This window comes from Scaptodrosophila lebanonensis, unplaced genomic scaffold (genome assembly GCF_003285725.1).
Source record: "Scaptodrosophila lebanonensis strain 11010-0011.00,11010-0021.00 unplaced genomic scaffold, SlebRS2 tig00000024-arrow-pilon, whole genome shotgun sequence".
In the NCBI taxonomy this organism is placed as follows: Eukaryota; Metazoa; Arthropoda; class Insecta; order Diptera; family Drosophilidae; genus Scaptodrosophila; species Scaptodrosophila lebanonensis.
In genome coordinates this window covers 3,303,200-3,329,172 of record NW_022060538.1, presented here as the reverse complement: position 1 = coordinate 3,329,172, position 25,973 = coordinate 3,303,200, and the positions used below count along the sequence as shown (strand labels likewise).

The window sequence follows — 25,973 nt, the reverse complement described above, 5'->3', positions numbered from 1 at the left end:
AGCCAAAAGCCAAAAAATGTGCTATGTCTGGGCAGGCCGATAACAGTGCGAAAGCATAAAGACCTGCAACGGAATTCAACTGATAAAAACCAGCAACACCAACAGCTAAATGCACGCCAGAGCCTTTTGACAGGCCACACAATCATAGATACAAACATACATCTACACACACTTGCAAACACAAATAAAACGAAAGCTGCAAAGGCTCTGCTGACAGCACATCCGGCAAAATAAAGCGACCAAAAATTTTACTACGAACAAAAATTGGGCGCGTAAATGCGAGCTGCCTGGCTTTCCAAGCAACCGAAAACAGGGTGCTGAACGGCATCCCAATGGAAAGACGACATACAGCGCCTGCGCACACCAATACAGTCGCACAAATAGTACATAAAATAAACATACATACCGACACAAAAAGCCCCAAATAAAGTAACAAAATCTTGAAGTGGGCGTACCACTTCAAACTCCCCGATCCAGATGAAGCTTGGATGCGTTGGCATTTGATTGTAAATCGGATGAAGCAATTTTGTGTCAATCGTCAATGGCTTAGTAATAGAATAGAATAAGTGCATTATTCAGACAACGTATTAAAATAATTCATTGCTGTTTGATGGGTGTAAAATAAAAATGATTTAAGCTGATGTGAGCCGACAGTTGCAGCCTTGGAAAGAATTTTAAATTACCCGCGGAAACAGTTTCACATCAACTAGCTGGCGTTCACAGCGCTGCCACTTCTCGAGAAATTCAACAGCTTTTGCATTACTTAAGGACGTGATAGCAAAGTATGTGCCGGCGCTGCCACTCTTAACCAATTTTTTCCTTTAAGTTGTCGATATAAATATCGATACATTCCCAGTTATACTGCTCTACACTAGATGCGAACGTAGTTGTAATCTGCAGCATTTGCAAATTTATTGTAAAAAAACACAAAATTAACTGTTCTCACGTACATAAAAAGTGTAAAAAACAATGAACTAATGTAAAGACTTAGTGCAAGTACCTCTCTAAGCGTGTTCCACGCGTTGGAACTATATTTTTTTCGTTTCTTCATTTTGTGTGTGTGGTGCTTGTGTGTGTGCGGCGCGGCCAAAGCCAAGCGAGTAAGTAGTCACTGTCAACGCAACAACAACACTAGCAACGCCTCAGTGCAGGAGAAAAAAATAAAACAAAATAGAACTAAATCGAGTTGGTTAAAACAAAAAGCAAACGTAGCAAGCTTTGACAGTTCACTTCGTGGAATTTAACAAATAGTTATGCAAAATTCAAGCAAACGTTTTCTTTTCTCTTTTAATTATAGAAAAAATTACCGTGAAATTTTAGCAGTACTTTTCTTTTCTATATTTTGTACGTACGTGCTGTGCTCGTCGTCCGTCTTTCTCAGATGTTGATGTGCGTAAAAATTCGCGTTGTTTAATAAGTTGTATGCCAACATTTTTAAATCGCTAAACAACAAAAAAAAAAACAAAAAAAATACAAAAAAAAACAAAAATATACAAAAATAATTAACAAAATCGGTAAAATATCGCAAACGTTGTACGTTATTTGGTGGACCTCCCCTTTTAAGTTTAGAATTCACAACTTGCAAAATTCCAAACAACTAAATAAACAGCGAAAAAAAAACAAAGGGAAAAACACGCACCGCACATCTAAGGCAGTGGCTGGGTCTGAAAAGCAAAAGAGGAGCAATACGCACGGACAGTTGGGTAAAGAGAATCGACAAGCGCAATTGTGCTTCACGCATTAGAGCAAACGAGCGCGAAGACGCCACGCCACCAACAACAACAACATCAGCAGCTACATCAAAAACAGCAACTGCAGCATAAACAGGAGCAAAGGCACCAACAACAACAAATAAGTCGACGAGATCGGGAGCCACAGCTAGAGAAAAGCCAGAAGCGGTAAGTTTTGATAAACAATTCTATATTACAAAATATATACATTGAACGCCTTTGTTTTTGTTTGTTTAAAATTTGGCATTTTACGCATTGGGTCGTTCACTAAGAAATTCCATTCCCATTGGAAATCCAATAGATTGTGCTTGCTTATCGGTCTGCCGTTCTTCATATTTTCAATAAGATCTCTGCGCTCTTATTTACAAACCAGTTGGAATTCACTGCCATCAATGGTTTTTGGGCTGTGCACCCACACAGATGCGCAACTGGTTTTGTTTACAAACAAAAGCAAGTGCTCCATTCCCATAAACAAGTTTTCTCTAAAATTCACTGTCTGCGCAAAAAGAGCAAAGAATAATTTACTGCGAAACTGGTTTTTCACTTGCATTGAAATGAGGGGCTTACACTATCAAGTGCAGCTTGCCCCAACCCGACAATATCCACTTGTGCCACTTTCAGGCTTTCTTTCGCCCCTGCCAATTGGGAGGCAACTTGTTCAAACGCCAAATGTGGGACAACAGACGATGCTGCGGTGAAAAATTATACTTCCACAAACTGGTTACAGTTTGAGATCAAGGTGGAACCCACTTGTCTGAGACGTAGCACCTACGCATTTCTTTGTTCCACTGGCGTTTGTTTGATACATACTAAATGTACATATGTGCTACATTTTTTCATTCAGCGACTGCCCTCAAAGCAATATGACTAATGAGCAAGTCAGCAACACCTCGCCACCTGTTGTGTGTCATCAATTGTCACGCAACTACAACTACACAATGTTCTCCAAGTACAGTTGAGCTTCCTTGTATTAATACATACATATTTATGTAAAAGAAAAGACAGTGGCCAACATTAATCTGTTTAATGAAGACAAATCAAGAGAGCCTGCAAAAGGAATAATAATTTATTCAACGGCATTTGAATCAGAGACCAATATTTGGCTACCTGGCAGAACAAAAGGTACTTATTAAAAAAATAATGATACAGTTTTGTAACTTATATACTATATTTTTATTGTGGAAAATGAAAAAACATAAACTTTAGATGTATCGTCATAAAGATAAAAACAAAAAGCTATATTCCTTCTTCACCCTGTGTCTACACAATAAAACTAAATTTTGTGCTAGATTTTGCTTTGTTATAGAAATTATTCTCATGTCGTTAAGTATCTTTCTGAGAACTCCTAAAGAAATTTCCATAGGTTTGCGAAAATAAGCTTGAAAGGACAGAAATGAGAATAAAACTCTTGGCGCATTATCTTAACTGCTAAATCGTATGTCATAGGTCGTTTTTATACCCTGTATCCAAAATGTAAAATGGGATACTGGTTTATATTAAGTTTTTCATGGACATGTCCACCTGTACCTCGAGCTGTAGTTTTTGTAGATTGCCTGATAGGCGTGCGCAGTTTTCAGTCCATTGGCATTGCAATAAAATGTTGGTCATCTTCTTCAGTGGGAACGGAATTTCTACGCCCCAAATGTGTGACATCATGCCAATTTATGGGCTAAATTAGTAATAAAATTTCTCAAGTGCTGCTGAGCAATCGCGTTCGCACCGTCAATCTTTAAGCACTCTCACACTTATTTTAAAGCACTTTAAACTTAGCACGTATGTACTCTTTAAGAATACAAAATACTACATACATACAAATATACTCGTACTTATGTAAATGTGATTTGTTTTATAACAAAAGAAAAAAATTGAGAAATCGTTTAAAAAATCAATTGCATTTTTGCATGCATGCTTTTTGCTTTCGGTTGTTTTATGGAACACATCATCATTGGCATTTCATACCCATACATATTCACACACAGAGACAAAAAACACATTTGTATAAACAATCCAGACATGAAGCATGGTTTTTATTTAAAACAAGAACAAGTATTAATTTCATCTCATTTCCTTCCATTTCCATCTTACTAACATGAAAATTTGTACATTTGTTCTGTTCCCCCCGACGCATTGCAACTCGACGCGGCTCCCCGCCTACGAATGAATTTGTGGCCACAACAACAACAATACGTAAACGCGTGTGTGTTTGTGTTCGTGTGTGTTTGTTTGTTTGTTTTTGTTTATTGTTAAGATCCTTCGAAGGTCCTCCTATGTTCCTACAACCGGGAGGGGGTGGGAAGGGAACAAGGCCACAGTCAACACACCAGCAAAATATCAGTCACAGTCACCAGCAGCTCCATCAGACGCCGCATCATCATCACCAGCAAACGCAGCAGAACCGCAACTCCCACATACCGCAGGATCAGCAGCAACAGCAGGTGCAGGTGCAACAACAAGGACAGCAGCTATCGGTGTTTGTGCCGCAGCAAAACGTGGCCTCGGCTCACAGTAATCACCACCCCCTCTCACACGCACAGCAACAACAACAAAAGCAGCAGCAGCAGCAGCAACAACAACATCAGCAGGTCCAGCAGCAACAGACACAGTTGCATCACAGTCGCGACCAGCAACACCATCAACTGCAGCAGCAACAGTCACATCATCAGCCCGTAATCTTCGTCAGTCAGCCGCCGCCGTCTGCTCACTACGGTGGCCAGGGCCAGCATGCATCAGGTGGCGGCGGCGGCATAAACAGTAATGCGAGCGGTATACAGTTCACTGGGAGTGGCGCAGGCGGCTTACAGCAAGTCAACAGCAGTACCGCCCTTGGTCATGGAAATGCTAATACTGGACTGGTACGCGCTCTCAACAACACTGGCTTGCAGCATTTTACGCCTTCAGCTGGCCTGATTGCGACCGCAGGGAGCAATGCGGGTGGAGCGGGCCCCACAGCCGCCTTCATGACCACTACCTACATACCTTTTAGCCACCACGGCTCGTTGCTGGGCGCACCAACGGTGGGCTTTTCGCCCAGCGGCAATGGTGCAGCAGCAGCATCAGCCGGATTCTTTGCGACTTCGCCGCAACAGAAACAAATCGCAGTTGCACAGCAGCATGCTGTCAATATGCAAGCGGCGGCCTCTAGTGGTGCCGCCACTTCAGGTGCACCTGCGCAGGCCATAGCCTATTACCATTCGGCACCACCACCGGCCACATCCACCAACAATCCCAGCAATATGTCGCACCGTGCTAGCATGCGAGCGCCACGAGCAGCGACCCCTCAACAAACGAATTATTTTGCCTATGCGGTTCCCACGGTGCCAACGCCACGTGCTACACTGATGAATCCGGCGGCCACCGCCACTGTGACGCCCATTATGAACCCTCGCAGCGCTGCACTTAATGGTACTGCCGCCTTTCATATGCCACCCACATTCTGTCCAAGCATTCCACTCGGAGCATCGACGGGTTTGGCCGCCACGCCGATGATGGCGCCTGCGGGCATGACACCGCAACAGGCCGGTGCCCCCGCAGGGGCCTTGCATACCTATGCAACGCATTTACAAGCGGCTGGCGCCTCTGCTGTAGGCGGCGCCTTTTCTGCCACATCGCTACAGCCGCTCACTGCGCCTGGTCAGTCAATTAGTGGGAAGGCTAAGGAGCGTAAGCATGCTATTCCTATAATACATCCGGACACCATGGAGGTGCTTGATACCAAATCATCGGTGTTTCTGAAAAAAGATTTATCGACAGCTACGCTGACGGCCGGAGTTCCAGGGGGGGATCAAAGCGCACCACTGGGACCGACGGATAGCAACATAACCATGTGCTTGTATCAATCACCCTTGGGCATGGATACCTCTTCGGCCGCATCGCTGCTTAACGCAGTCATGGTGGATCATCAAATGCAAACAGAGAAGTCGCAGCCAGCTGTTCAGAATGCAACAGGAGATTCGATAGGCATTCCTCTTGTCTTTGGTGAGTTGGACAATGAGAGCACGGAAGCCACACCTACATCGCCGTTACCCACATCATCCAATGAGGATCAGATTAGTGTGATTGTCAAAGACATCTTAGCAAAGTCGGGAAAAACTGAGGATCACCTTAGCTTTTGGCAGTACAGTGATGGTGAGTCTTTACATCTTTAACCAGACCAGAGTCTATGGTTGAATGCATTTATGCTCTAGAAATAAATAAAAGAATGTCAACATCTTGCATTATCACCAAACAATTTCCATTTGTATATCCAATCTTTAATATGCTTCTCCTTCCAGTTGACAATGCGGCTGAGAACCAGCACACGCTACCAACATTTGAACATTTGGAAACAACTCTGTCGCAAATTTCACCGACAGGCATTGGTCCAGAGCCTGTGCTCTTCAAGGAGCCGCAAATGTCCAAGAAACAGCGCCCCAAATCGGCAAATAAACAAAGTAACAGAGCAGCAATCCTTGAAAACAATAACAAATGAATGTAATTCAAAAATTTGACAATTTACAGGCACAGCAACGCCCACATCCATAGCAAATGCAGTTGCTGAGGCTGCCGCCAGTGGCGGCACGGGCATAACCATATTGGCCAGAACGCACCAGTTGCCTCAGCAACAAACGCAGCAACAGCGAGCGCAAAGAGCAACAAAATCGATTACTGCAGCACCTGTGAGCATGGAAGACTCGAAGTTGTGCACAAGTCCAGCAAAGAGTGCCAAGCAATTGCAGTCACCAAAAAAGCAACAACAATCGAGCACATCAAGCTCAGGCGCATCTTCATCGGCGGCCTCGACGCCCACGCATCCAGCTTCGAATCAACAAAAACAGCAACTAAAACAGGCCGGCAATGCAGCCTCCACACAAAACCCGCGCATTTCGCCAGCAGTTGCCCTTCTTGCAGGCACATTTAACCCCCAGCAAGGGCAGAACACCAGTATTAATAAGAAATCGCAGCGCAAGGCACGCAAGGAGAACAAGAAACAAAAATCTGTTGCTCCTGCAGGAGCAACAGCGGCAGTCACAAATAATGCGGCACCTTTAACTACAATGGCAGCAAGTAGCGGCAACAACAATAATTTGCTGAGCAACAAAAACAACAGCAACTTGGATAATGCAGCCAAATTGAATGCGCTTACATCCACAACATTTGCTACCACAACTAAAACAACAGCAGCTGTGGAGTCTGCATCGAGCAGCACGATAATGCCGTCAGAGAAGACGGCACAGCTAACGACTGATAAGCTTAGTGCAACTAGTAATAATTCCTCTAGCTTAAGTTCTAATCTAAGAGACAATGCAAAATTGACGCAGGATCATCAACAGCAGAAACAAAAGGTCGAGCAAAGCTCGAACAAAATTGGTGGGAAGACGCAGCAAGCAGCACCAGAAACTCAACTCAAATGTAAGCATAAAAATCTCCAAAAATCCTTAAATTCGTTTTTCAATAACCAAACAACGATAAAAAGCTCTGATACAGTGGTCCGTTTATTTAGAAATTATCTACAAAAGCTTTCAAATTTTCAAAATAGTAGGAATTCATTAATAACTTTTGGGTTAACAAAAAAGCAGGCAACGAAAACTAGCAAAATAAAATCTTTTTTGTAGACATTTTCTTCTATTCAAAATTTTCATGTTTTTTTTTGCAGTTAAACAAAGTTAGCACTTAAAATTAAACACTTATTTCGCCTTTCATTCATTGCATTTAATAATAGGGTTTGTTTGAAATTTTGTATTAGGCCATGGACAGATTTACTAATTGATGTTAGTAAGGGAGTTCATCAATTCAAAGTTAAAGATACGATGATAAGATTGTCAATTTTGGCCGCGCACTAATTCTGTTTCAATTTGTTCCCATATTTCCTAGTTGAAGCCAAAACAGACAATGCCCAATTGTCCACTTCGTCGCATACGGCCTCAACAGAGTCGCTCACTTCAAAACAGGATCCACACATGGCTACCGAAGATATTATGGCCAAGTTCTTGGCACAGCCCGAAGCACAACAACTGCAATTTCTCAACAGTTCCAGCTCTGTATGTGAAGATGAAGAGTTAATGAGCGTAAGTGCCGTAAAGCCCGACGGAGCCGACGAATGTAACAATTCCGCTACTGCTATTAATGAACTGAAATTTGGAGACTTTAATGAAGATAAACTGAACGATACTGGTTTCATATGCAGCTCCACTTGGTCTAGCTCCATAAAAGCGCTTGATCCCGTCGCCTCAGATTCCAGTGTGGCGATATCGCCCACGGCCTCCATCAGCAGCAGCATGAGCTGCATAAGCAGTACCAATGTGACTCCATCCCTAAAGACAACAAAAAGCATGGACAATGTTGACTGTGCGGCAAAGGTTAAGGGCAACCTGTCGGCAACTGTGCGTACTAGCAGCTCCAGCTGTGGCAGCAAGAAATCATCGCCAGTGCATCAAATTAAAAAGGGCGGCGATGGCGAAAAGAAGGGAAATAGTCCAAAATCTTCAACATCAGCGAACACATCACAGACATCAATTACGGCAGCAGCAGCCAAAAATAATGGAAAAATATTTAAATACAGCATTGAGGAGTTGCGTGAGCTCTCCAAGCTAAGCGATTCGCGCAAGCCGCCCATGGTGTACTGCCAGAAGGGGGATTGCATTGCACAGCTCTTTGTCTCACGTCAGCAGCAGCAGCATCATCATGCACATAATCCTCACGTGCCACAATATCAGCACATGAGCTTCAGTGAATCCATTGACTATGTCTCTGGGAAACGTGCTGGCCGACATGGACATGGACCCAATAAGAAACACCATGATCATCAGCAAATGGGCGTCAGCATTAATAGTTCGGGTGGCTCTGGCGGCGGCGGTGGAATGTCAAATCAACGACACATGGATATAATACGCGTCCAGCTATCACTAAAGGAGGAGATTAAGTTGTCTGAGTGCGAGAATGCTTGGCAGCCAGAAACCTTACGTCGCATGTCAATGGCAAATGCCTCAGATGAAGATGATGATATGGAGACTGTGGTTAAAAAGGTGCGCGGTATACTCAACAAATTAACACCGGATAACTTTGATGTGCTGTTGAAGGAAATGTTCAGCATTAAAATGAACACTGAAGCCAAGATGACAAATGTAAGTCGAGACTTGAAGAAAATATTTTCAGATATTTTTAAGGGATAAACTAGAAGAAAATAATTAATTTCTACTAAAACGAATTCTTCTTCTCTGTATCAACAGGTCATGTTGTTAATTTTCGAAAAAACTATCAGCGAACCTAACTTTGCGCCGACCTATGCACGTTTCTGCAAAGTTCTGTTTCATGAGATCAAGGCTGAGAACAAGTCGCTGTTCACCAGCTCGTTGATCACGCGCATACAACACGAGTTCGAGTCAAATGTAAACGATGCCAATGCGAAGGCCAAGAAATTACAGCCAACGGTGGATCGCATGAACGAGTGCACGGATCCGAATAAAAAGGCAGAACTGCGCGCTGAAATGGAGGATCTGGAATACCAGTTCCGACGTCGTGCCTGGGGCACAGTGCGTTTCATAGGCGAGCTCTTTAAGTTGCAAACGCTGACCAGCGATCGTGTACTGCACTGCATCGAGTCGCTGCTAGAGCATGGATGCGAGGAAAAGCTCGAATACATGTGCAAGTTGCTGACCACCGTAGGTCATCTGCTAGAGGGCAATCTGCCGGACCAGTATCAAAATTCGGTGCGTATTGAGAAGATCTTTCGTCGCATACAGGATATTGTGAACAGATCGCGCGGCAACTCGCATCGCCAGCCGGCAGTTAAGATCAGCAGTCGCGTGCGCTTCATGATGCAGGACGTCTTGGATTTGCGCGCACGCAACTGGGATCAGCCGGTGACGCATGGTGGACGCCAGCGCTTTAATACAAATGCGAGCATCTCAAAGCATGAGGAAAAACAACATGGGCGCAATTCGGGCAACATAGGAGGAGGTGGTGGAGGAGGGAGCAGCGGCGGCGGTGGCGTTAGCGGCTCGCATCACCAACAGCAACACCAGAAACATCACCAGATGAATCGTAGCCATCAGGAAGGAGGCCAACACAGTCATGATAATAGCAACTACTTCATGCAGAAGATGCCAAAATTGCAGCAACAGGACAACCAAAGTCTTAGTATTGATCCTACCAAACTGCGTTTCAGCAGCGGCGACGAATCTACAGCTGGCATGCCAAAGCTCGGCAACTCTTCCAACTATCAATGGCGCAACATTAGCAATCGACCAGTGAGTGCGAACGCCGGAGCCGTCGTGGGAACACCCAATCTGCTTAAACGCATGCCTTCTACACAGACGCCAGCGCCGAATCATCATAATCTAAACTACTCTTCATATACGCAGCCACTGCAGTCATCGCTGCCTTCACATGGCATCAGCAAATCCAATGCAAATACCAGCAACATTAATCCGTCAACCTCTTCAACATCCACACATGATGCAAGCGGCGGCAGCAATTTCAGCAGTCTACAGTGTCAGGAGATGATTACGCGTTTGGTTGAAGAAGCGCTGAACACGCGCGACTGGAAGCCAGAAGTGTTGCAACTTTGGCGCAGCTGCCACATAAAAAATCAGGCCGCCGTCTTACACTATCTTCTCATGGATTATATACATCGTGGGACGGTGAAACGTGCCCAGCGTCTGGCCTGTGCCAATGTCTTTTGTTATTTGATGCGCCAGAAAGCCTTTGACAAGACTACATTTTCGCAAGTCTATGCACGCTTCGCCGAAGAGTTTCCCGATCTGTTGGTGGATGTTCCCAATGGCTGGGGATATGTTTTTGAGTTTCTTGGCCCGCTTATGCACGAGCGCCTTCTAGATTTTTCGGACATTTGGCAATGCCGATGGAGAGAGGACAGCTACTTCACAGATCGCTTCGTGCGGGCTTTTCTTAACTATTTTGTTCAAGATTTTGGTGCCATTTACACACGAGACTTATGGCACAAGGATTACAAGCTCGATCCACTGGTGTTCTGGGACGATGTGCAGCAATATCGCGAATTTCTGCATTCAAACAATTTTGGCTTTCTGGAACAGAACACTAAACAGCAACACCAGCAGAAGCAGCAATTGCACACCAGCCAACAACAACAGGCCCGTGGTAAGCTGCAGCGTAACCCAGCCGAGCATGTGGAGCGCATTGGCTCTTTGCTAACAACATCCAATGATTGCAACATGGCCATTGATTACATTAATACAAATGTACATATTACCACGGATTTCGTGCGGCTACTAACGAAATTCCTTTGCTGTGATTATGCGCTAACTGTGATGACTAACAACAACAACAATAATAACAAGAGCAGCAACAATAACAACAAAAAGTCGACAGGGGCCCAGCTGAATTTGCAAAACTTTCGACAGAAATGCACACCTCTTTTGCGCCTTTGTCTCGATGCCCAGGAGACCCATGAAATAGCCTGTATTGACGAGACAGTGGATGCGTTGCAGCAGCACTTCATGGCCGAAATGGAGGATGAGATGGCTGCGGGTGACACGATATGCACAACATTTAACGCGCTCTACGAAAGTGATGTCATACCCAAAGAATCATTTGACAAATGGTACAAGCTAGAAATTGAGCATTCGTCCACCTACCGGCGGCCCTTCATCGACAAGTTGCGTGTATTTATCGAGGAACTGTAGGAAAATATCACTAAATTTGGACATCATCAACAGTTACGACAAGAAAAATAGGCACAAACAGATAACTAGACCCACATCAGCATCAGGACAACGAAGCAAAACTCGAGCACAGCACGTGGCTAAGAATTTGACATAGCTTTTTGTATTGTTTAAGCAGACGTCGACGTTTGCTTAAATATATAGTAAAGTCAAAATTCTCGTCAGAATCTGGCGCCGGGATCCATGCACACTCACTCTTCTTCACCACAGATGTAAGCGTGGTCGCAACATGGTGGAGAGCATTATATACAAAATTATATTTGTAAAGCAGCGGCTGCCGCTAAGCTATTTCAACATTAAGCCTAAGCCATTCACCGTGCTTGCTGAACCACAATTTCTTTTAATTGAACTGATCAAGAACCATATTATCCCAATTGTGTTTTTAAAGAGCTGACACGCAGATCCGATTTATAATTACTATAATGCTAATAGAACACATAACATTCAATGCTAACGCAATTTGTAACATTTCACAACAAAAATCCCGAGAACATGAAATATTTTCATTTATGTAATTGTGCAAAACACGTTCCTTATCACCAGAAAAACACAACAAACACAAAAACGGAAAACCTTTTCGATGACTTGGTCATGTGTAAAATAAACATAAACACAATAACCCCAAAAAATTAAAAATACAAGAAAATTCTTTGCAAATAATAGGAAAAGAAAAGCTACGGCAGCATAAACAAGCGAAAAATCTCAGAAGCAAACATTTTGAATATCGAAAACCTACAAAGATAACAAAAAATAGTAAAACGTATAAAAATAATATGTCAAGACATACAAAAATTATGAAATAAGAATTATGGTGAACTTCAGTATTGCGTTAAAGATATTTTATGTTTAAAACACAAAAGTAATGAAAAAAAGAGGTAATAGGCGAAACTTATAATTTTTTCGTAGGGTTTCTTACATACAGGAATTATTATTTACCTTTCAGTACAAAGCTATATGAATTTGAATTTTATGTTTTTTTCTTTTATTTGTTTCGCTATCTTTTCATTTCTCATACATTAAATCATGGCTGTATTAATTTTAATCTATTTCTACTTTAATGGCAAAACGAATCCCAGTTTAAGCAGTGACGCGTAACCCCAACTAAAAAGTTTCCTTACAACAAATAAAAAATCTCTATTACAGAAATAAATAATAGAATTCGAGGCTAAGGCTCAAAATTTCACATCTAAGCAAAATTAGTATTAAAAATTAAATCAATATTTATATAAACATATATATATATATATATATATATATATTTAACATAAATAGGCAAACGGCACTTGTAAAATATGAGTAAAGGCAACGTAAAAGGCATGTACGGATAAAATGTAAAGTTTTAGTACACAAGCATTAAAAATTATCCAAAGATAAAAGTTAAAATTAAATTTTAATTTAAAACACAAAAATTAGTATTGCTGTGGAAAGCAACAACAGCGAACCACAAAAAATTAGTTATACAAACGAAAGAAAATACATTATATTAAAAATATTTATACAATTTCTAACAAAAGACAAATCTATAAGAGAACCTATAGCTATTTAAACCAAATTTAACACACACACACACACACAAAATTATAAATATATGAAAATAATAAAACAAATAAAAACGCAAGCATACACAAAATAAATCAAAAACAAAACAAAAAACAATTAAAAACAAAAACCAGAGGAGCTCTAAGCCGCCTTTAATTATTTATGTAGTTATTTTTGTAAAAATGCAAACAAATCTTATAACAAAAAAATTTAAAAAATTTTATATAAAAAGCAGGGCGAGCAACCGCAGTAGGAGGAAAAAGTTGTAGACCCTTTGATGTAATTCTAGGTTTATCCAATTTTTAATTTGTACACTAAAAGTGACAAAACCGAACACAACAACAAACTAACAAAATTTGAAAATATAAAAAAAAGCAGCAAAAATTAATTTGTGACGGAAAACAGAAAACATAAACATTTAAGTTATTAAGCTACAAAAACAAAATAAATAACTGGTTAACACAAGGAGAAATAATTAAAACGCTTCTGCACTAAAAAGCAAAAAGTTTAAAGCCAAGCTGAGAGACTTTTAAGGCTGGCCGAGCTGACCTTCATGTTGCTAAGGCTTTCCCAGACCTTTGGGCACTTTAGGCAATTTCGTAGCAACTTTCACAAGCATTTGAAATGTATGTGCGTGTTTAAAACTAAATCTAAGTTGGTATTCACTTAAACATAAACTGCATGCATATGCATTTTTAGCCCAGAAGCAAGTAAAGGGTTAAAGTAAGTCTAAAACCAATTCAAATGATAATACAATACAAAAAATAAAAAACAATGTAAGCAAATTTTAAAGCATTACAACCAACCATAAAAGACATGTAAGCCAAGTGTTACACAAGCATATTTAAAATTATATTTAAAAAGGAAAATACAAAAAAAAATCAATAATAAGAATAATAATATAAAACAACAGACGGAAAGACAGGAAAATAGGCAGGAGAAAGGAAGAATAAAACTGAAATTATAAACGGCAAAAAGTAATAAAAAAGCAAAGTAAACCCAAATAGCGTTTCATTGTGGGGCATGAATAAAAGGCCTGAAGCTGACGGAGGCCTAAGCATTTGACATTTTAAAGCATGTGGCAATCAACATCTACTTACATACACACATTCACACAAACACAATCAAACATAGCGCATAAGCAACACGGTGATGGCAACACACACAAGTTTCACTTGCTTAGCATAACTGCTGGTCTGGGTTAAGGATAACGCTTTAAGGCTTTGTGATGTACGCAACCGTAAGCAACAAACAGTTATACACGTCCGAATAAGTTAAGCCTATTCATTAGCACAAACACTAAATATATATCCCTCAAATTTATATCTATATAGCTTGATCTGATCCGTAAGAATGGAGCGCCGTGGACGCATACCGGTGGCCAAGTTTCGCACACAGGAGGCCAAGACGCGCAGTCGCAGCCGTGTCCGTGAGCCAGACTACAATGAGCAGGACCCCGAACACGATATGTTCACCCTTCTGGAGGATAACATAGCGCTGAAGGAAGAGAACAAGGCGCTCAAGTTGGAAATCGAAGCGCGTGAGTACTAGACTAGAGGATAGTATTGGACCTAAGCAAGAGTGTTTACAAATCTTTTCATAATTAAAAAATTAGTATTCCAAGTGAATGTGAATACGATGACTTCCTTTTATATTTTGATAATGGAGCAAAAACACTATCCACAAAGATCAATATACTATACTTTCCCTTGAATGCCATCTTCCACTTCTTCGGGTTCAAGGGTTAATGGAAATTAAAAAAAGTAATTGGAAGACAAGCGTGTAAGGGGAATGACCCATGAATTCTGTATCTGGAGCCTCCGAAAATTCTCCTTCGTTGTTACATCAGTTGATGTGTGAAACATTGGATGGATTAGCCCTCTCTGGCAGTTGACTTTCCCCAAAAACGTATGGGAAACAAATGACTGTGTGCCACTTAGAATTTTCGATTCTACGATTTTCATGGTTTTCCGGGGAAACAGGCTATGCTTTGCTTAATAATGATTCGTACGCGAACAGTTTTCGGTTATTTTAACTCGTACTCGAAGGCCTAACATCCAATATTTGTCGCCTGTTACGGTCATGTAGTGTTGAAGATATGCTGGTCACATGTCGAGCAAGCATTATCAACAACAAATTGTGCGCATATCTTATTTTTTGGTATTCAAGTCACAAGTAGTTTTGTAATTTGGAGAAATGGAAAGAATAGCTCATCTGTAATTGACACTTTGATGGCACTGATTGTAATATTTTTAAGCGGGCTTAAATATGGTCCGGTCTATTTAATATCAAAATTTTCGTAAAATATGTTTAACTCGGATTTGTATATGGGGAAAAGAGCTGATTTGCAAAGTAAACACAATAAACGAAATAATAAATACAATCCAATTTAATTATCTCGATTGCAATCCGACTAACCATGAATGAAATATTACGTAGGAAGCCTCCCAAACATAAAACAAGATAGAACGCTACAGTCGAGCAAGCCCGACAGTAAAATAGCCTGTACTCTCCACCAAAAAAAAAAAATTAAAAAAAAAAATTTTTTAAAAAATTAAATTATTAAAAAAAATGAATGAATTAATTAATTAATTAAATTAAATGAGAATACATGTTTATGTTCAGTTTTAACAGCATACATTTACATCACGTAGCTATGCGTGTTTATATGCGTGTATGTATGCAGCACAAAGTTGAACCAAAGCAGCAACAACAACAACAGCTGCAGGCAGCGCTGCCGACAGAGGCAGCGCATGAGCAGCGATTTTACTTATGGCTATAACTTTCTTCAGAATTGACCTATCATGATGAAATTTGGCATACGGACACATTAGTACTAACTGGATGTACCTACCAAAATTAATTTCAAAATTCCGAGAATTACGGAAGTTATAAGAAAAAACACGAATTGCGGGGGAGTGGGGGGGTGCATCGAAAAAAAACTCAAACTCGTACTTTCTCGGTCTTAGGAGAATACGGAAACCAAGTTTGGTTATTCTAGCTCTTATACTTTCTGAGATCCTTGCGTTCATACGGACAGACAGACGGACGGACGGACAAGGCTATATCGACTCGGCTTCTCATCCTGATCAATAATATATATACTTTGTGGGGTCTGCCACGCCTCCTTCTGTGTGTTACATACATGCGCACAAAACTAGTATAGCCTTTCACCCTTTGGGTACAGGCTATAAAAATTAAAAAACCAGACTACAAATAATGCGTAATCTACCTTCAGAGAAAGCCGCAGTAGCTGAGCAGCACACACAACACGATAAGCTGGTAAGTCAACTGGAGGCGCTGCAACAACGTCAGACTGGATTTGAGACGCAAATCAAGGAGCTGCATGCCAAGCACACAAAAATGAGCAACGAACGCAACGCGCTCGACAAGTTGCACAAAATGAAGGTCGATCAAATACACAAGTAAGCAGCGAGAGTTAATACTTGTCTGAGTCTCAGTCCCAGTATAAGCTCTCCATTTGCCCCCCGATAGTCTCACCAGTGAGTTGGAACACATGCGAGAGAAGCAACAGCAGAGCCCAAATGCCGCACCGGCGAACTTGTTGATTGGTTCCGTCGAACTGAAGCGAAATTTACTGAAGATATTGCAACAAGGCGGCAGCAGCTCTACTGGCAACAACGAAATGGACAGTCTCATCGATGTGGATGAGACGAATGCGAGTGTACACATAACCGGTGCCCTTGTCGAGCGATTGGTTGATGAATTTCTGACACTCAAGAATGCCACCAATGCAGTGGAGCTGCAACTATACGAAGCAAATGAGAAAATAGCCGAACTGCTGGAACAGGTAAGAATGGAAGAGAGCGTAGAGGAGCGATGAAATGCTTAAGATTCTATTTCAATGCAGCAAAATCATTTGGATGAGGAAAACGAAACGCTACGAACAGAGAATACCAATTTAACCAAAGTGGCCAAGTTGCTGACGGAGAACATGAAGGAGAGTGTGGAAACAAGCCAAAAGTAAGTCCATCAGTAAGTAACACATTCACCTTTACCTTTCCTCATCTATTTCAAAAATTCAAAAAATTTTGAAACTAGTAATTCTGCATTCGGTTTTAAAAAAATGCAATATTTGTTCTTGAATTATCTTTTAATACATATTTTAGTGTGAGTATTTGTTATCTATTAGTATAGAACATTCTTATTTTATAAAATAAAATTGTATATATGAATTGTGTTCTTAAAGTTTCTCAAACAAACAAGTTACAGAAGCCGATGCTTTCATATTTGCGAAGGCTGCTTTATATTTGAATTTCTAACTGTGAATCCTTTTAAATAAAACTTTCATTCATTCTAATGCTTCATATATGACATACGAGTATAGTAGAAGCTAGAATAAGTTCAGTTAAAAGCTAATGTTTATAGATGAAGTTTACTATGTATATAATGTTCCAATTATATGTCACTGGTAGTCAGATACTAATTGTAATCAGTATAGCATAAAATTAAGTAACAACAAAATCCGTTTACTTTCTGGATTACTCTACGCGTGGTTTTCTATGTTTGTATTCCCAATATGCAGAATGGAAGCGGCGCTCATCAAGCTCAAGCAACGCAACGATGAGTTGACGGCGAAGACCCGCGATCTGACCGATGGACATGCTCAAGGCACCCCCTCGCCCACCAGCCTGCAAGCTAACGCAGAGTTCGAGGAGATCAAGGAGCAGGTGCAGCAGCAAACGCGCGAGCAAAACGAGCGCATTGTGGAAATGGTGCGTATTAGATATGTTTGGTGCTGATGGATTTGGATGGGATGGCCCTTTAACTCTTCTCTACTCTACTCTACTCACACTTATAATCACTTTTTTGTCTATTGATTAGCAAGCACGCAGCGTGTTTGATCTTTTCAAACCGTTCTCCAGTATGTTTAAAAAGTAACTGAACAGCAACAACAACATTACACACATATATTACTTCCTGCACACACCCAACTACTTAAATATTTCACCCATGTATTGAATGTACAGCCTACTGGTTGTTGTTGTTGTTTTAGAGATGGTGCTGGTTATGTCCTTGAAAACGTAAGCATTTCGCTTGCCAAAATGCTCAAAAGCCTGCTTATGCCTACTGCCTCTAGCTTATGGTCTCTGTGCGATAATTAACTTTAGTCATTTGCCAAACTGAAAACTAATGTTTGTTCTACTAATTTTCCAATCCCCCATTTCCAACGAAAACCCCGAAACACCCACCCGATGCTCGCATCCTGCCACCCTCCGCTCTTCTTGTTCTTGTTCGTTTCTCCTTGTACTGTAGCAAACTCTTATGGATGCGGCTATTGCCAAAAGTACTAACGATGAACTAAAAAAATTACAAGTTAAGTTGGAAATAGTCGAGGAGCAGCTGCGGCAAGCGAATGCCCGTGCCGAGCACGCTGAGCAGGAGTTGGCGCGTTACCAGCAGGAGCAGCAGCAACCGCCAGTGCCAGCCACACCAGCGCTGCCGCCGCCGCCACCTCCGCCACCACCGCCAATGCCTCTCACATTGTTGTACACCACACAGACTGCTGCGGTGGCGCATACGACGGCGACGACCGCGTCTGGTGCTGACGGCACTGCCACCTTCAGCGACCACATTGCCTCACATGGCTTGCACAGAAGTGGCGCTGATAAGATTATTGATAATGTCAAGCAACAGGTACAGGCCCAAGCAGCAACAGGTACGTGTCCCACTCTCCAACACGCAAACACACCCCACCCCCTACCACACACACACACACACACAGTCAGACCCACCGAAAATATTCAGTGCCTACTTTTGGGGGCCACCCTAATGGCAGCCACAAAATCTGCGCATTTGCATAATCAATTTGGCCAACATTCGTGTCCTGCTGTCTGCCAAAATTGCGACCACATTGTAAAGAAATGTATGCGTGTGTCTGTTTGTTTGTTGTCGCATTCCATTCCAATGTCAGCACAACAACAACAGCAATGATCGTTTTGACCCCGTCCGCCACTTTCTCTCTCACTTTTGTCTGACATTCTTGGCCCAGTTCTGAATTGATTTTACTTTTTAATTTAAACGTATTCGCTGTCCTCTTCCCCTGCTTGTGTGTGGAGCGCCAAAAATTTTATAACCATTTACACATGAATGTATATATTCATATGTACATACAAGTATGTATGTATATAATACACCAGCTATTATTTGAGTGCTAATTTTGTTAGAAATTTTATTAAAAAGTCGCAAGCGAATGGAATTTAATTAAATTTCATGTTTGTTCGATGGTATGAGTTTGTTAAAGGTGCGTACACAGTGGGCTAAACTTATTTTAAACTTCCACAAAAAGTCATTGAAAATCTTTTTTTAACACAAAATAAATTAAATAAATAAGAAATTATCAAGATGAGGCAAAGCAGCAACAACAGCTACGGGCAAAGCTTGAGCAGAAATTACAGTTTTGGTTAAAGCTGTCAGGGTATACGAATGTAGGTACATCTATTGCCTCATTGAATCTGGGCTCTATTCCAATTGATATTCGTAGTCATTCAGCTTTCCTGTTTCCAAAGTTTCCAACTGTTTATTGAATGGGCGTGGAGGCTTGAGAATATTGCTGGCTTGAACCCATTTGCGGACATCATATTGTCACTTGGGAGTTGTAATTATCCAATATTGGGTCGATTTATAAACCAATGAGGTCTGCAAACCAGAAATAGAAATATGAGAGTTCGCTTACTACCTACTAGCAGTGTCAGCCTTCAACATGGCATTTCAGATATCGTCCGCACTGACATGGCACTGAACTAATCCCTGAAGAAGAGTGGCAAGTGGCGTCGTTGCAACTGCCACATGTGCCTCAATCCTCAGTCCCCCTAACTGTGCCGTCATCGTCATTCAACTTGTTGCTGTCAATTCACAGTCACGCCCCCTCATCGACGATCTTCGCAGTCGACACGTCTGCAACTGCAATTGATTCCCGCCACGTATTGTCTCTTAACGGCTCTTCAGTGCAACACATGCCACGGAAAGAGGCAACAATCCCTCTGCAATCGTCCCGTTGAAGGCTTCAATGCCAACAGCAGAAACTTCTTAATTAAGTTTGTGTCGGGCTTTTTGAAAGTAGGAGGGGAGAACAGGCTCTGTACTGGCTGGTTGTGGGCTGATAGAATGGGCTGATAGAATGGCATAGGTACGGTGTAAGTACCACACTGAAAACCTAATTAGCGTCAGCCTTTTGCGTGTGGTGGGACCATCCGCTGTTTTTGTTTTGTGCCATTATTTCATAATACATTTTACGCTCAACGCTCGTCTTTCAATGGAGCAGTACCACACGCACACACAGTCGAACGCAAACTGCGGATAAAATCCACCCGGCAAACATATATGGGCACGAATTCGATTTTAAACGCCTTATTTATGATTGTTGGGAAACCCGAAGGCAAAGCCTTACCTAAACTAAAGGCAACATTTAGGAGAAATCGGACGATTGTGAACAAATGTACGTTTTCATCACAGTCATCCATTTAAATAACAACAAGCTAAAAAGTATCTTTATCTGCGTTGAAGCTGTAAAAGCGTTACTGTGTCTTACAACTTTTCTAATTAGAATATTAATATTTAATATCAAAATGATTTCTACTCATGCTATGTGCTTGTAATACAATAATAGCTTCTAATTTGTCAATAGATTAGTCACATCCGCACAGCAGAATTAAGGAAAATATTTATTTCCTATTATTTGTTTAATTCATTCGTTTTCTGTCCATTTTTTTTATGTTCCCCTAACTCTAAGGGACTCAAATGAGGACCTCCATAGGGAGCAGAAAATAATAAGTTATGTCTTATTAATTGAATGTGTCTTAAATAAATTATTCCAACTTTAAAATTTTACGCACATACTCGATGAATTCCCATATCAACTTAACAAGGTTGAAATCTCTCTAATATATGTACCATATCCTCAACAAATATTAATAAGAATTTGGTCAACAACGACTAGTCTACTAGAATTAACATCCCTCGACTGATGCCATGATTCAGTAAATCACCTCGCCTTGGAGCTTCACAATCTAATTGGATTAAATTGGTCCTTGCAATCGAAAATTTGGCTTCAATTTAGTAAACTAGTTGAACCGTTCTTATGTCGAGATCGTACTTGCTTGCATTTGCCGGATGGCAAACTATATACCAGATGAATGGATGTATATGGTTTTGGGTTTGTGTGTGCGTTTTCATTGTTGCACTTGAGGGCTATCTTAGCCATTTAATTTCCGTTATTATTGCGTTGAAACAATTGTAAGTAAAATCAATTTCTTTTTGTTTTCTTTATTGATTTTCGTTTTCGGAGAGAAGATGTTTTGCACCCACGCATACATGCATGCATACATACACGTTAGGTGTGCTAATGTTTGTTCTACATTGCAATTGCAGAGGAAGTTGAAGGCTGTGGAAATTCTGAGGCAACCATGTGCTGCTGTGAGGTCAAGTTGTATTGTTATTGTCGATTGATGAAGGACAGCCACTTAATTGTGTCTAAGGGCGTGTGTGTGTATTTACAATTTTGAAGCAATCATAGGAGGAGATGCGGCATTGTATAACTGTATATTGATAGGATCCTGGCACTCAGACAAAAGCATACATACATAAATACAGATCTCTGTACGAGTATATATATAAATATAGAGTGCTCATGGGAAGGTAAACAAAATGAAATCAACTGGTTGTAGAATACTCGTATGTGCTCAGCAATCTGGCCAACACATTATTGATATATGTTGCCTGCATGAGTGTGTATATATGTAAGTATGTGTTTGTTGACGAATCTGTGGCAGATATGCGAGTAAGTAAGTGTGTGTGTGTGTGTGTTCGGCATGGCAAGTACAATATACTGAAAATACCTTTGGCAAATAAATTTATAAATAAATATAAAATATCGATCCAGAGCAAATGATTAAATTGTAGTTGCCTTTGTTGAACGCACAGTACACACACATATGTACACATACGCACGCACTTCGACACACACAATTATATATACATACATACATATATAAGTTTTGCTCTATGCCCGTATGCCAGTTATATACTCGTACTATGTGCCACGAACTATGTGTATGTGCCGCAAACATAAGGTATGGCAAACAGGAACTATAAAGGCAGCGGAAATCATAAAAGCCACCACACCTACACACTCGCGCACACACACACACACTCACACACACACAGAGCTACATATATGAAGAGACTTGCAGGTAATCAGGCATGTAAGAGCTTGGACTTACCCCAAGAACTGAGACATTTCTTTGCAGCAGCAGCAGCAAACACAACAACAGACATACTCGTGTCTGCAGTTGCTGAGTCGCTTGCTCACAGTAACACAACACCTACTCAATTACACAAAAAAGTCTCGCACTAAGCACATCCGTTTCCGTTATCTACTTTTTGGCGCGCGCCATCAGCATCAGAGACCGAACAACGCGGCGTATGCGTAACGAGCAGACATTCAAATCAATCAACGCAATCAGACACAACACGCTCACACACACACAACACACAGCTACTTTTGATACTCACTTCGTTTGGCCATGCGAAGCCGAAAAAATGCCACGCGTATTTATTAACTGGCTCGACTCCAGGTGAATCGAATCGAATTGAAGCGGATTCAAGCGATGTCTGCAAAAACGCGCGCGCACCTCTTGAAGCACATGAAGCGTTTGAGCTGGCGACGCGACATGCAGCAGCTTAATAGCAACAACAGCCGCTCGTAGTCGTAGGTCGGTCCGTCCCGACGTCGTCATCGCCATCGCTATCGTCGTCGGCATCGGCGTCGGCGTCGTGTTGGAAGGCGCAAAAACAAATGAAGCGAAACGAACGAATGTACTTCTGACAATATAGTAGTCGGTGGCTTGGCCAGAAGCATATGTTTTTGTATGAGTGTAGACTGTATATGAGTGTATAAGTGTGTGTGCACCTACATTACAACAACAACAAGAACATGAGCAACAAGCATAACGGCAGGCAACTTCATCATCATCAGCAGCAGCATTGTTGCTGGCATCCTCATCATCACCATCATTGTCATGGCAAAGGCTTGAACCCATCAATCTACCAGCCAGGCCAGGCAACCAACCAGCCAGTGAGCTAACTTTTAGAGCTGCCCATTGTTTAGTCCAGTCTGCAACTCTTGCCAGCAACGCCAGCCCAATTTTGTGCAGTGTTAGAAAAGAAATTGAGTTTGACAAAAATTTACAAACGACGAACTTTCTTCCATCACAGCTTTAAATGCTCTTTAAAGCTGAAGTCACATGTAGATATGGAAGATACCTCCTACAACCAATTTTGTGCAACGTAACATCTTTAATTATATATATATTTCGACAAAGTTGATACTGAGTAGACATATTTATATAGCATATTGCTTTTAGCTAAAATAGTTACTTAATTATTTCAATTTTCTGATTGTGGATAATAAGAGTAAAGTGTGTTTACAGTCGATGCCACATGGGATGATTTTGTATACTTTGCCATACTTAGCCACATAGATTGAATCGAATTTTGATAAAGAAGATATATTTGCTTCAAATATTTAGGACGCAAAACTAACTTTTCAAAGCCTCATTATGAGTAACTATATCAGTTATCTCAAAAACTAAAAGCCATATTAACAGTTTAAGTGGAAAATAATAACAAATTTGAACAATTTGAAATTTTGTTCAATGGCAGGGTCACTTCTCGAGCGGTTAATATCTGAGGGGAGGCGAACAGGGACAAACCTAAAAAAATCAGCTACTTCTGCATTTGCTAGAAAAGCTACCAGCAACTTAAGCCTCGTAAATTCCTCTGATATACTTGTATACCAGTAGCTTCATAAATTTGATAAGCTTGGTTTGGTACTTTGGCAGCTAATGTGCTCCACTTTTCCAAGCGTATCGCAATAGTCACATACAAATGTCAATATCCTTTCGGCAGCATGTTGACACTACATATACTCGTACACACACGCGTGCCAAGCATTTCCGGTTCAATCTGATACCTGCTGTTGCTGCCCACGCTGCGTATGCGTAACGTTGAAAACTTGAATTTGATTTAAGCTCGGTGCGTGCGCTTCATCGAGGGATGGGGGTGGGGGTGGCAGGCAAAGGACTGGGTAGAGTAGAGCTGAGCTGAGGGGCAGCAGCAGCCTTTAGTTGGCTTCATGCAACAGCCATGGCAACATGCCATAGCGCCGAGGCTTTGAAAAGAGCACAAGCGAGTGAGTGTTGGCGCTTGCTCTGACTCGCTTGTTGCTGTTTGCTTCTTAGTCCTTGGTCCTTGGGCTTTAAACAGCAGACAGAGCGTTCTGCTAGCGTTCACATTTGTTATGTGTGTGTGTGTTTGTGTGGTGTACCTACATATACATTTTTTACGCATTTTCGCGCTTGCTTACTTAGCTTTATGTTACACCAGCTATAGCCAGCTCCCGCCCCCGCCCCCCATGCCTTCGTAAGTAGTATCAAATTCGACGACGACGCAATTTATTATTTTTACGAGTAGAAGTGGTGACACCCGCAACGCCTCAAGACTGCCTCACAACCGCCTCAAGACCACCTCAAGACCCTTGGGCGGACTATTGTTTGTTTTTGCTGTTGTCGCGCATGATTTTTACTTCTGCAGCTTCTGCTGTCGTTCTTCTCGCTGTCGTGCTATGGCTTATTATTATTATTTGTGCGTTTTATATTTCCGTGTTTTATTGCGCCACTTTTCCTTCTCACACATACTCGTACATACAAACATTTTCATTGACTTAGTCCAACAAGTCGTATGCGCAACGTCTTCAACTTGGCGCCTTCATTTGTCGCCGCTGACAGTTGTTGAATGCTGGAGAGCTTAACTCACGCCTTCATACCACACTTATTGTGTACGTGTGTGTGTGTATGTCCTTTGCTCTGCTCGTGATTTATTTCGATTTGCCGCTATTTCTCACCCGCACCCACCCACTCCTTCACTGTTGAATGGATTTTAAAGTAAAAGGCTTACTTGCTTGTCTCTTTGTCAGTGCCCGTCGCCTTAAAGGTATGTATTCTGATAGTTGCGTGTATTTTATCCAAATATTTCTTCTAACAACTAATCGCATGTGCTTAACTATAATGCCAATAACACCAATTATCTTATTTGCAGCAAGTCCGGAGTGAAGCGTATTAAAACGTCTTTTCTTGCAGGTCTTGACGCTCTAGTGCGCGAATTCAAGTCCGGCCGTGTTACGCTACGTCGCAATCGCCGGAAGACCAGCACCAACGAAGCACTGCAAGAGATGTTCCAAGTTCTGGAGATAAGTGAGAAGCAGAATCGTAACTCTAAGATATGCGTAAATCTGCACATTTAGTTGTAATGAGCGCACATCCTGAGTTCATGCTCGCTTTATCCTTCTTTATCCTGCTACTCGTTCCTCTCTAACGTGGTCTCAAAACTCAACAAACATTCCTTGCATTTAACAACAATACACAGCCAAACTATAATTAACACCCAACAACTTTGTATTATCGTGTGCCCTCCAGGAAGTAACGAAACAAACCCAAACAAGCCACCAAAAGTCATTTATTGTCGAATTATTTTACTAAAAAAATATTTAACTTCATGCCATACTTTTCATCTGCCACTCTTTTACTTTTTGAACAAATTTTCTTGTATATGTATTTATGTGTAAAGTGTTCATTTTAACAATTATTGTGCGTTTATCTCTTGAAGAAGCCCAACGAAATATTTTGCAATAAACACTATTTTTACCTATTTAACCAAAATTCTCCGTTGTTTTATTTACAATTCCCACTAAGACCAGCTAGAATTTAAGACACATTGAAGGCATTCTCTACTACAACACTCCAGTGTCGTGGAATAATATCGACACAATATATCAAACATCACAAAGGGTCAAATGTTGCAAAAAATAATAAATAATAATATCTATTATTATTTACGAACCGGCCAGTTATGGCCCAATTCATAGATGGAAGTGGTATGAGACGAATATAGACTCACACAAAAAAGTAAGAAGAAGGCTATTCGCACTGACATCTAGTTACATTAA

General features: G+C 41.2%; 1 protein-coding gene across 4 annotated transcripts; it reads left to right on the top strand.

Moving 5' to 3' along the window:
• The first annotated feature begins 883 nt into the window (after window positions 1-883).
• On the top strand, window positions 884-25,686 carry LOC115621397 (shootin-1). Of its 4 annotated transcripts, none has more exons than XM_030515039.1 (9): window positions 884-1,100; window positions 1,298-1,898; window positions 14,284-14,489; window positions 16,188-16,374; window positions 16,445-16,760; window positions 16,821-16,933; window positions 17,496-17,685; window positions 18,227-18,629; window positions 25,108-25,686. In XM_030515039.1, exons 3-9 carry the CDS (start codon window positions 14,303-14,305, stop codon window positions 25,269-25,271), a joined length of 1,560 nt encoding a protein of 519 aa, XP_030370899.1. In that variant the 5' UTR covers window positions 884-1,100; window positions 1,298-1,898; window positions 14,284-14,302; the 3' UTR covers window positions 25,272-25,686. The 4 variants fall into 4 exon arrangements, 3 of the variants coding, with proteins under 3 accessions (XP_030370899.1, XP_030370901.1, XP_030370898.1); XR_003995262.1 differs by lacking the exon at window positions 18,227-18,629 and adding an exon at window positions 17,795-17,994 and having other exon boundaries at window positions 891-1,100; window positions 25,108-25,230; XM_030515041.1 differs by lacking the exon at window positions 18,227-18,629 and having other exon boundaries at window positions 894-1,100; window positions 25,108-25,248.
• The last annotated feature ends 287 nt before the right edge of the window (window positions 25,687-25,973 follow it).